At 41.7% G+C, this 11,526-nt stretch overlaps 1 protein-coding gene across 7 annotated transcripts; it reads left to right on the top strand.

Annotated features, from left to right (window-relative positions):
• The first annotated feature begins 553 nt into the window (after positions 1-553).
• Positions 554-10,689, top strand: NPY5R (neuropeptide Y receptor Y5). 7 transcript variants are annotated; one of them, XM_032465661.1, is made up of 4 exons: positions 554-898; positions 1,548-1,737; positions 3,553-3,644; positions 9,014-10,689. In XM_032465661.1, exon 4 carries the CDS (start codon positions 9,023-9,025, stop codon positions 10,361-10,363), a length of 1,341 nt encoding a protein of 446 aa, XP_032321552.1. In that variant the 5' UTR covers positions 554-898; positions 1,548-1,737; positions 3,553-3,644; positions 9,014-9,022; the 3' UTR covers positions 10,364-10,689. The 7 variants fall into 7 exon arrangements, with proteins under 7 accessions (XP_032321552.1, XP_032321557.1, XP_032321568.1 ...); XM_032465666.1 differs by having other exon boundaries at positions 9,011-10,689; XM_032465677.1 differs by lacking the exon at positions 1,548-1,737.
• The last annotated feature ends 837 nt before the right edge of the window (positions 10,690-11,526 follow it).

Genomic DNA, 11,526 nt, shown 5'->3' with positions numbered 1-11,526 from the left:
ATCTAGACGGATCCCCTGAGTATCAAATGCTAACATTTAGCAGGAAAAGGCCACAAGAATTTTTCTCTGACCTCCGGGATAACAGCTAGTGTTTGCTGCCCCCAGAAATTACATTTACAAGTAGCCTTGCTCCCAAGGGATACAGGCCAATCTTACGGGACTGGCACTTGTCCCCATACATGCGATACTGGGACTGTCACATAACCGTTTTCAGTTGTAAAATGCACAATAAATACACCGTTTTCCGGTCTCTGCTATGGTCAAACACATATGGACCTCTCCCTAATCTGTGTGTGTGTGTGCGTGCGTGGCCTGAAGTACCTGACAACTGGTAACTGAAGATAAGGCATATGTGTGCAATACATACTTGGAGGCACTGGGGATGGAAATCACGTTGAGAAGAAACGGGAGGACAAGTTTTGTTTGTTTTGTTTTTCTAACCTCTTTTCACCCCCGTCCTCTTTCACCGCCGCGCAGCGGGGAGAAGCGTGGGCTCCGCTCCCTCCCCGCCCGCCCCGCGCCCACGCCTCGTCCCCGCGGCGCCGGGAGGAACCCGGTCCCCGTTCGCCCGGGCGTCTCCGCGCCCCCGCGTCCCCGCGTCCCCGCCGGCGCAGGCCGACCCCTGCCCGGACGCCTCCCCGCCTCGCTACAAAAGGTGCGAGAAAGAGCAGTACTCTGCTTTGGTTGGGGTTTTTATTATTATCATCTTTTTTATTCCCCGAACAAAGAGAAAACCTGAGCCCTGAAGCTTTCTGGGGGCGCCCGGGCTCCGCGCGCACCGCGACCACGCCGGCTCCGCACCCTGACTTCCCTGCGCGCCCGGCCCACGCGGCCTCGGCGGGCCCGGCCTGGGAGACCGGGTGCCAGAGGCCCCCGCCCCTCCTTGGCCCACCCGAAGGTAGGGGGCGCCCCGCGCCGGGCTCGGGGAGCGGGGTCCCGGGTCCCCGCGGGCTCAGTCACGTGCCGGGCGCCCCCCGTCCGGGTCCCCGCCGCCGCCGAGCGCAGAAGCGGCCGGGATCCCGGGAGCCGGGGCGCCCCGAGGTACGGGAAGGGCCGTGGGTGGGGGCGGGGGTCCCGGCGGGGGAACGGGCGACTCTCAGGCGCGGAGGGAGCTGGCGGGGCGCCGGCGAGGGGCAGGCGTCCCCCCGGGTGGGCGGGCAGGGCCGAGCGGGAGGAGAGTGTCGGGGGTCCGGCCGGAGCCGGGGAGGATGCAGCCCGCTGGGAGGGCGAACTCCGGGCGGCTCTGCAGCGCTCGGGGCCGGGGTCCCCGCGGGGTCCCCGGGGGGTCCTGGGGCGCCGGCCACCTGCCTCGCCGCCCGCCGCTACCCGGTCTCCGCTCCGGGACCAGGTGCCGCCGTGACACAGCCCTGCGCCGCGAATTCCGAAACCGGGAATTTATCCCCGAGCTTGCGGACCTTTCGGTTGCCTTTTAAAGGAACCCAACCACCGTGTTGGATCGAAGCCCAAAGACTTGACGGTAGACGGCGGAAATCGCCTAAGGCGCTCTCAGCAGAATTTGCAGCCCAAATGCAATTTTTAAATTTCAGATTTCTCAAGGGAAGAGCAACTCTGCTGTTAGAAACGAGAAGAGAGGGTGGCGCGTGCTGGCGTGGTTATCGGCAGAGCGGAGCTGTATTTATCTTTCCGATTCAAATTTTGGCAGATTCTGGCTTTAAAATAAATCATGGGAATATTTGAGAACGTGGAATCTCGCCATTGTTCCGGGATCACGGCAAAGTAGGCAATGGTTGCTATTTTATCATGGTTAGAGGAGAAAAAAAAAATACCTGTATTTTATTCTTTTGTGTGATGAGCATCATTTTTGAGAAGGAAGATGTGCATTTTCATAAGGCAGGAAATGAGCCTAACAGAGAAAGAGACCTTGTTTCAATATACAAGCTCAGTCTTGCAGTATCCTTTGAGTTCATGCAGTAGTTTCTTCCATTATTCTTTTCAACAGCTATCTACTTAACATATTTAAAGTCTATTTACAGGATTTCATTTGTCTTGGTGTCACATATAGATCAATTTTTATAAAACATTTTAATATGAAAAAATTACAATGTCTTTACAATCTTTTTAAAGACTCTCCACAATTTGACCAATAACTTTTTTTTCCACTTTTTAATCAGAGGATTAAAGTTTGATGTTTCAGCCTGGGAATTCTGATGGGTGGGGGTGGGGGTTAAAACTAGATCTAAAAAAGAAGATCAAAATCTGGTAATTAGGCACCACAAAGGTTTCACATAGTCAGTGTCAGACTTCTAAAATAGCAGTTCATTTTTTAAAACATTCTCTCTTTAGCTATATTTCAGAATTTCTCTAATGATCTGAGATGAAGAGAAGTTTACATTTAACATTTGTTATATATAAAATATTTAGGTGGCTTAAAATTGTGCAACGTTCATTATAACACGTGTTGAAAAGCAGATAATCATTAAAGAGATTTACATTTCCTCTATAGGCTTGCTTTTTGTGCTTTTCAGGAAAAAAGGAAGTGAAGGGGTAAGTTTAGGGAAAGAAATCCTTTGCGCTTTTTTTTCTTTCATTTTAAAGTTATTCCTCTACCATAGATTTTTCGATTTAAGAGAACAGAAGACTTGGATCTTAGTGGACAGAATTTTCTTAATGTATAAAATGCTGGCTGGCTACAAGGAGGCAATTTTAAAGAAACAACTTAGCGTTCCCTCCTTACCACTCCCCCTTTATTTGCAATATCCATTATTTGGTTGTAAGAAGTCATTCATCTGAGCAGACTGACAGACTGCTCCTTCAGTGCAGAGCACGGGATATTAGGTGTTGTTTGTAGATGGGGCCGAGTGGGGCTAGTGAAAGAACAGGGAAAGGTTAACTATGTAGTCATGTCCAAGTAAAATGAAGGAATGAATATTAAATGAATAAATGAATGTTAGGTGAGACAAAAGCATAAGGGGAAAATGATATCAATCTATCAATAAGTCCGAGTAAGTATTCGTGGTATTCGGCAACAATTCCAGAGTTCATGAAACAAGACCATCAGGAGAATGCCGTTCATTCATTCATTCATTCATTCACCATCATCCACCTAGAGACTTCAATTTCCCAGGCACTTGCAGTTGGTAATTACTCACTGGGAACCTTGAATTAATCTCTTAGAATATTCCTCACACGGTACCTTGTGTTAGTTATCTTTACTCCACCGGAGCCTGACCAACACTTGGCATATTAGATGTTCAATAAATGTACGTTGAATGAATAAAGGAAGGGACCACTGATCTTTCTTAGCTATTCATTAACGAAGGGAGCTCCCCCTTTAAAATTATGTATAAATTAGCATTTTTTTAGGGAAGGAAAGACTCCTTGCCCTCAGTTTTTCCTGTATCCAGTGAATACTCAGGATGGCATTTCCTTCATCTGCTTACTAACAGGGCAGTGGTCTTTATAATTTAATGAATTCAATATATTATGTGCATATTTCATCATAGAAAAGTATTAGCGACCAACTCTGCAATCTGATGTGCTTCTTTGTCCTTTCAATAAAAGACATGTCGTAAATATTTTTTGCTATTTCAGTTTTATGTTGCTGTATGAGCCTTTATCAGTGAAGATACTGACGGGCAGACCTCAGAGATATTACATGTTCGGTTCCAGACCATCGCAATAAAGTGAGTCATGTAAATTTTGGGTTTCCCAGTGCATATAAAAGTCTGTTTACTCTAGACTGTGGTCGGTTAAGTGTGCAATAGCATTTATGTCTAAAGAAAACAATGTACACACCTTAATGTTAAAACACTTTGTTGCTAAAAAGTGCTAACCATCATCTGAGCCCTCAGCGAGGGTAATCTTTTTGCTGGTAGAGGGTCTTGCTTTGGTGTTGGTGGCTGCTAACTGATGAGGGTGGTGGTTGCTGTAAGCTGGGCAGCTAAAGCAATTTCTTACAATAAGAACAACAGTGAAGTTTGCTACATTGATTGACTCTTCCTTTCGGGAATGATTTCTCTGTAGCATGCAATGCTGTTTGATGGCATTTTACCCACATTTAGAAACTTTTTCAAAATTGGAGCCTTGCAGACCCTGATGCTGTTTTATCAACTAAGTTGATGGAATATTCTAAATCCTCTGATGTCATTTCACAGTCTTCACAGCATCGTCACCAAGAGTAGAGTCCATCTCAGGAAACCACTTTCTTTGCTCTTCTATAAGAAACAACTCCTCATCCATTAAAGTTTTATCATGAGATGGCAGCCATTCAGTCACATCTTTGGGCTCCACTTCTAATTCAAGTTCTCTTGCTATTTCCACCACATCTGCAGTGACTTCCACCACCGAACTCTTGAACCCCTCAGTGTCATCCACGTGGGTTGAAATCAACTTCTTCCAAACTCTCATTCATGTTGATATTTTGACCTCTTCCCATGAATCACAAATGTTCTTAATGGCATCTAGAATGGGGAATCCTTTCCAGAAGGTTTTCAATTGACTTTGCCCAGATCCACCCAAGGAATCACTATCTGCGACAGCTGCAGCTTATGAAACATGTATTAAGACTTGAAAATCAAAATCACTCCTTCTTTCACGGGCTGCAGAATGGATGCTGTGTTAGCAGGCAAGGACACGACGGTAATCTACGTCTCTGTCAGAGCTCTTGAGTGACCAAGTGCATTGTCAGTGAGCAGTCATATTTTGAAAGTAATCTTATTTTTTTTTTTCCTAAACAATAGATCTCCATAGTGGGCCTAAAACATTTAGTAAACCGTGCTGTCTGTCATCTAGGCTTTGGTATTCCATGTACAGAGCCTAAGCAGGGTAAATTTAGCATCATTCTGATTGGCCCTAGGATTTTCAGGTGGTAAATGAGCACTGGCTCAACTTAAAGTCACCAGCTGCATTAGCCCCTACAAAAGGGTCAGCCCGTCCTTTGAAGCTTGGAAGCCAGGCATTGACTTCTCCTCTCCAGCTATGAAAGTCCTAGAGCGCATCTTCTTCCAGTGGAAGATCGTTTTGCTTACACTGAAGATCTTGTTGAGCGTAGCTACCTTCATGAATTAGCTAGATCTCCTGGATAACTTGCAGCTTCTGCATCACCACTGGCTGCCTCGCCTTGCATATTCACATCATGGAGACAGCTTCTTACCTTGAACCTCATGAACCAACCTCTGCCAGCTTCAGACTTCTCTTCTGCAGCTTCCTCAGCTCTCTCTGCCTTCGTAGAGTGGAAGGGAGTTGGGGCCTTGCTCTCGGTTAGGCTTTGGCTTAAGGGAATGTTATGACTGATTGGATCTTCTACCCAGACCACTCACACTTTCTCCATCTCAGTGAAAAGGCTGTTTGCTTTCCTATCACTGTGTGTTCTCTGGAATAGCATTGTCAGTTTTCTTCAAGAATGTTTCCTTTGCATTCACAGCTTCAACTGTTTGGTTCAAGAGCCCTAGCTTTTGGCCTATCTCAGCTTCCAATGTGCCCTCCTAAGCTTAATCGTTTTTAGCTTTTGGATTAAAGTGAGAGACGTGTGACTCTTCCTTTCACTTGAACTCTTAGAGGCCACTGTAGGGTTATTAATTGGCTTAATTTCAATATTGTGTCTCAAGGAATAGGGAGGCCTGAGGACAGGAAGAGAGATGGGGAATGGCAGGTCAATGGAGCAGTGAGGATGCATGACATATATGGATTAAGTTGCCCATGTGGCTGCAGTCCATGGTGCCCCCAAAGCAATTACAGTAGTACATCAAAGGTCACTGATCACAGAGCACCATAACAAATAAAATAATAATGAACAATTTGAAATACTGAGAGCATTACCAAAGTGTGACAGAGACACAAAGTGAGCACGTGCTGTTGGAAAAATGGTAACGATAAACTTGCTCTCTGCAGGGTTGTCAATTTGTTAAAAAAAAAAAAAATATATATATATATATATATATATATATATACACACACACACACACACAATAAGTGGAATAAAATAAAGCACTATAGAATGAGAAATACCTATAATTTAAAATGCTGCAGTGCTAGGGCCATGGGAATAGTTCAGTGGTAGAGTTCATGCTTAGCATACACAAGGTCCTGGGTTCAATCCCTAGGACTTCCATTAAAAAAATTTTTAAATAAAATAGAATTTTAAAGTGCTAAATTGTCACAGTTGCCTATGTAGGTGCTCTTCATTTCTTTTTGGGGCCATTTGAAACCTTGTCTAATTTCAGTGGTTCTAATATATATGTATATGTAAACAGACACATATATATATATATACATATATACCCATATAGTCATGGTCTATCCTAAATTTGCCCATTTTCCCAGGATGATTCATTTCTGTTACTTTAAAGCTAAGAAAATTAAACTACTCTTCTAAAATGATCAGCAACACACATTTACTTAGCCTCCACATGTATAGAGCACTCTGTTAGGCAGCGTTAGTATCATGAACATAATTAAGTCATTTCCCCTTCTCTCCATTGGAGTCTCACAGAGGACAAACCAGAGACATTGAAGGTACTCTGAATTTTCGACTCAAAACCATACTGTTTTAATTAGCACAAACTCTGCTGTGTATCCCCTTACTTCAGACTTCAGACAGTAATATTTTCTTCTCAAGGGGTGTTACCCTTCAGTTACATGTGGCAAGAAAGTGCCAAGCCATCATGGCACCTACTAGCCTGTTTCTCTCTTGTCCTTTCTTGTTCCTACCTTGGTCAGGGGAGGCAATCAGTAACTCCTATGAACAATGAAAAAGGATTGTTTCCCAAAAGTGAGTCAAGAGAAGATGACGCAGGATCATGGTAACAAATGGGCTGTGCACATGATTCATGTAAATAGGATGGTGAGCAAGCTAGGTGGACTGACTTCTGCCCCAGTTCTCCTTTTTAACTTGAGGCTGCATCAGTGTAAATCATTGGTTAGGGTCTAAGAATAAATGAGTAAGTTCCTGAGCTCTTGAATTCATTTATCTCGAAAGGGATGTAATTAGCTTTCAGAAATTCAGTCAACATAGACTCAGGTGTAGAAGTTATGGAAAACTAAAACTTTAAAGTTTTCCCATGGTGCAACGATGCTTATATCATCCTGTATGAAGATTGCTGTATATAAACTTGAAATTAAAGTTATTTGTGATGAATGTATGTACACAATACAATTTTCTATTTAGAAATGTACTGGAGCAGGACTTACAAGTTCCTTATGTGTATTTATTTATTTGTGGGGTTTTTTTTAGGGGAGGAGGTAATTAGGTTTACTTATTATTCTTATTGTTTTACTGAACGGAAGTGTGGGGGATCGAACCCCTGACCTCATGCATGCTAAGCATGCACTCCACCACTGAGCTATACCCTCCCCCCTTAGACATCCCTTATAAATTAAAGATACTAGTGTTTACTATTAATGTAAATAGATATGGATTTTTACAATTTTAAGTATAATTATCCAACTATTGATTTAGAAACAGGTTGATAAACATATATCAATATGTAGGGAAAATGCTTTTTATAAACTCTCTATATTTCAAGATCTCTATAACGATGTATATTCATCAGAATTAATTAACTGTTGCTGTCCTGAGTATTCTGTAAGATGTTATTGTTAAAAAAAAAATGGAAGTGCTTGCTTTTTTAAAGGGGAGGAGACATCCCTTTTGCCGCTTACTGGTGTATTCTAGGCAGTTTTGTCCTTCATTTGACAATACTGCCAGATCGCTTATATATGTAGTGGTATGTGTCATTAATAATATTACAGTATTAATTTCCTTGAAATGAAAACACTTATTATGGGATTTTTATATCAATATCACAGCTACATTTAATGTTATGCTATGATATTTTCCTTAAACAACATGAATTTATTCTGTCTTTTTAAAGCTGAAATTTATTTTCAATTTTTAAATAAAAAGACAAACAGGTAATTTTTAACTTAAAAAAAAACAGAAGCCAGCTGAGCTGGTCAGTGGTTTAATTTATGATAGTCTGCAAGTCTCAGAGGACTGAGAATTGCTCATGGGATGATTTTGCTCACCAGGATTGTGTTCACATAGTCAGCAGTACCACTTGATAAACATTTATTTAGTGCCTACTGTATACATGTAGGTTCTGGGTTAGCGTTTCTGTATTTGAGAGGCTCAAATCTGAAGACCTCATGAATTGGATATATTTAGGATACTAAACTTCTGTTTGAACTTTTCATCTTCCCATAAATACTTTTTTGTTTGAATTTTTCATGTTCTTATAAATATTTATTTAACACCTGGAATGGTGAAGTTACCAGGCCGTGTTTTATGGTAGATACCACAGTGCAGAAGGGACAGTTTCTGCTTTTCCATTGCTTATACATAAATAAGGGAGACAGGTTTGCCTTGTAATTGCAGTGCAAAGCGAATTGGGTCATGTGGCATCAGACAGCTATAAATGGAAGAAAGTGGGGCTTCCGAAAGATCATGTCTAGTTGAAGAGCCCTGGGAACACTTTAGCTCAGATGACTTTTAAGTGTGACCTTGATTGAAGCAGGAAAGGAAGGAATGAAGGAATGTTTAAGGTAAGATTATGTGACTACAGTTTGTATCAGGTACCTTGAATAGAGATCACTCTTAATTAGCTATTATAGAGATCTTGGGTTCTTACCCACATTTGCCTTTTCCTTCCCTTACATTATTTCTACATCAATTTGAAAAACGAAGTCTACTATTTTAACACAAGTTAACACACCCCATAGAGGTGATGATAGATTTAAACTTACTGTATTTATCATTGGCCATATCAGTGTCTGGTATTTGCACTATACTTGGAGCCAGTTAAAGATCTCACTAAACTGGTGGGGGTATATCTCAGTAGTAGAGCATGTGCTTAGCATGTGCAAGGTCGGTTCAATCCCCAGTACCTCTACTGAAAAAAAGAAAAGAAAAGAAAAAAACGCTAAACTTTCTTAAGAGATTTATAAGGTAATGGGAGCAGATTGTGAAATTTTGTTTTCTTCTTAGTGGATTAATATACAGTAGTCATGTAATTTGTTTTCAAGTTGCCAACTAATGTCTTTCTATTTCCAGCAGGAGTCTAATATGGATTCAGAACTCAAGGATGTTTATAACAGGACACTTGCCGCAGAGAACAATACTGCTGGCACTCGGAATTCGGATTTCCCAGTCTGGGACGACTATAAAAGCAGTGTCGATGACTTGCAGTACTTCCTGATCGGACTCTATACATTTGTAAGTCTTCTTGGTTTTCTGGGGAATCTACTTATTTTAATGGCCCTCATCAGAAAGCGAAATCAGAAGACGACGGTCAACTTCCTCATAGGGAATCTGGCCTTCTCCGACATCCTGGTTGTGCTGTTCTGCTCACCCTTCACGCTGACCTCTGTCTTGCTGGATCAGTGGATGTTTGGCAAAGTCATGTGTCACATTATGCCTTTCCTGCAGTGTGTGACGGTTCTGGTCTCCACGTTAATATTAATATCGATTGCCATTGTCAGGTATCATATGATAAAGCATCCTGTGTCTAATCATCTGACAGCCAACCATGGCTATTTCCTGATAGCCACCGTCTGGACGCTAGGTTTTGCGATTTGTTCCCCCCTCCCAGTGTTTCACAGCCTCGTGGAACTTCAGGAGACGTTTGGCACCGCCTTGCTGAGCAGCCGGTACCTATGCGTGGAGTCCTGGCCGTCGGATTCCTACCGAATTGCTTTCACTATCTCTTTATTGCTGGTTCAGTATATCCTGCCCCTAGTTTGTCTGACTGTGAGCCATACCAGTGTCTGCCGGAGCATCAGCTGTGGACTGGCCCACAAAGAAAACAAGCTAGAAGAAAATGCGATGATCAACTTAACTCTTCACCCCTCCAAAAAGAGCGGGGCTCAGGTGAAGCTGTCCAGCAGCCGCAAGTGGAGCTATTCGTTCATCAGAAAACACAGGAGGAGATACAGCAAGAGGAAAGCGTGCGTGCGCCCGGCTCCGGCAAGACCTCCCCAGGAGAACCGGCCCCGGGCGTTTCCAGAACTCCCTGGCTCCGCGAAAAGTCAGCTGCCTTCATCCAGTAAGTTCATGCCCGGGGTCCCCACCTGCTTCGAGGTGAAACCCGAAGAAAACTCGGATGTTCCTGAGATGAGAGTCACCCGTTCTATCATGAGGATAAAAAAGCGATCTCGGAGTGTCTTCTACAGACTGACCGTCCTGATTTTAGTGTTTGCCGTTAGCTGGATGCCGCTGCACCTTTTCCACGTGGTGACTGACTTCAACGACAACTTGATTTCAAACAGGCACTTCAAGCTGGTGTACTGTATCTGTCACTTGTTAGGCATGACGTCCTGCTGTCTCAATCCAATTCTATACGGATTTCTTAATAATGGGGTCAAAGCTGATTTGATGTCCCTTATACACTGTCTTCATATGTCGTGATTCTCTGTGTTTACTGAGGGAAGAACAAACGTTGGGATCATCTCAAATATGTTCACAATGACTATATATGGGTAGTAAACAAACTTTGTTAAACACATGGAATTTTATTTATGTATAAAATCTCTGGATTTGAATGTCAGTTCATAATATAGGGAAGATAATTTTAATACGTTATAATCCGATGCATTCATTTAGCTGCATAAAGTCATTGTCAATCCAATCTGTAATTCCATTAAAAAAAGTAGTTATATTACTTTTTATTTCAGCTTGTCTTGTGAACAAATGAATTGTATGTTCTTGCTTAAAATAAAAGTTAGCTCTAACCATCTCAGTATGTTTTTCAAAATTATAATAAGCAAAAATAATTTACTAGGGCCCGTTTAATTTCCAGTATGAAGAATATCTATTAATCTTCATTTTTACTTCACAGACTTCTTAGTATTTAGTGTGTGAAAATACAGAAAGTATTTTCCATATTTTAGTATGCCCAGCAAACCATAACTAAGTAACAGGTACACACCCAAGTCATGACTTTAACTAACTCTGGATACAGTTTTGGAACTCCTACAGGAAAATGCTTTCTTCCTAGTATTGATAATAAGTCAAATTGTCAATTTATCCCTTAGTAATCGTAGTAATACAGTTAATTTATCAATTAAAAACAGATTTTTAAATCTTTTCTAGACTTATACCATGATATTAACACTATCAAATAAAGATTGTTTTCATATACCTCTTTTATATTCTAAGATGTGAAAGATAAATGATATCTGTATTTCCAAGTATTAAATAATGGTAAAAAAAAATACTTAAAATTTCTACAGGGAATAAAAAAGACTAGTTGATTTTTTTTGGCCAAGATAATAAAATGATTGATATATTTTTTACTATTTTGGGACTGAGGTCTCATATGCTATCTTACTAAACTGAGGCCAGTCTTTTCAACTAGAGCTTTTTGTTTCTTTTGACCAGTTTGTTTGTTTGTTTATATAACTGGGTCCCTGAAAATAATTGAATATTTTCACATAGGCTCAGATGTGCAAAATAATAATGCTGTCTTCAGGTCCCATCACTGACTTAGCCGTCCTCCATGTTGATTCCTGTTCATAAGGGAAAACAACTAAACAAAACAAGAAACTGTTTCAGTGTTCAAGTAATAGATA

Source organism: Camelus ferus, chromosome 2, assembly GCF_009834535.1.
Source record: "Camelus ferus isolate YT-003-E chromosome 2, BCGSAC_Cfer_1.0, whole genome shotgun sequence".
NCBI classification, from domain to species: domain Eukaryota; kingdom Metazoa; phylum Chordata; class Mammalia; order Artiodactyla; family Camelidae; genus Camelus; species Camelus ferus.
This window is presented reverse-complemented; position numbering and strand designations above follow the sequence as displayed.

Coding starts and splice junctions, on each gene's coding strand:
- NPY5R (XM_032465677.1), top strand. CDS start 9,023: ATGGATTCAGAACTCAAGGATGTTTATAACAGGACACTTGCCGCAGAG.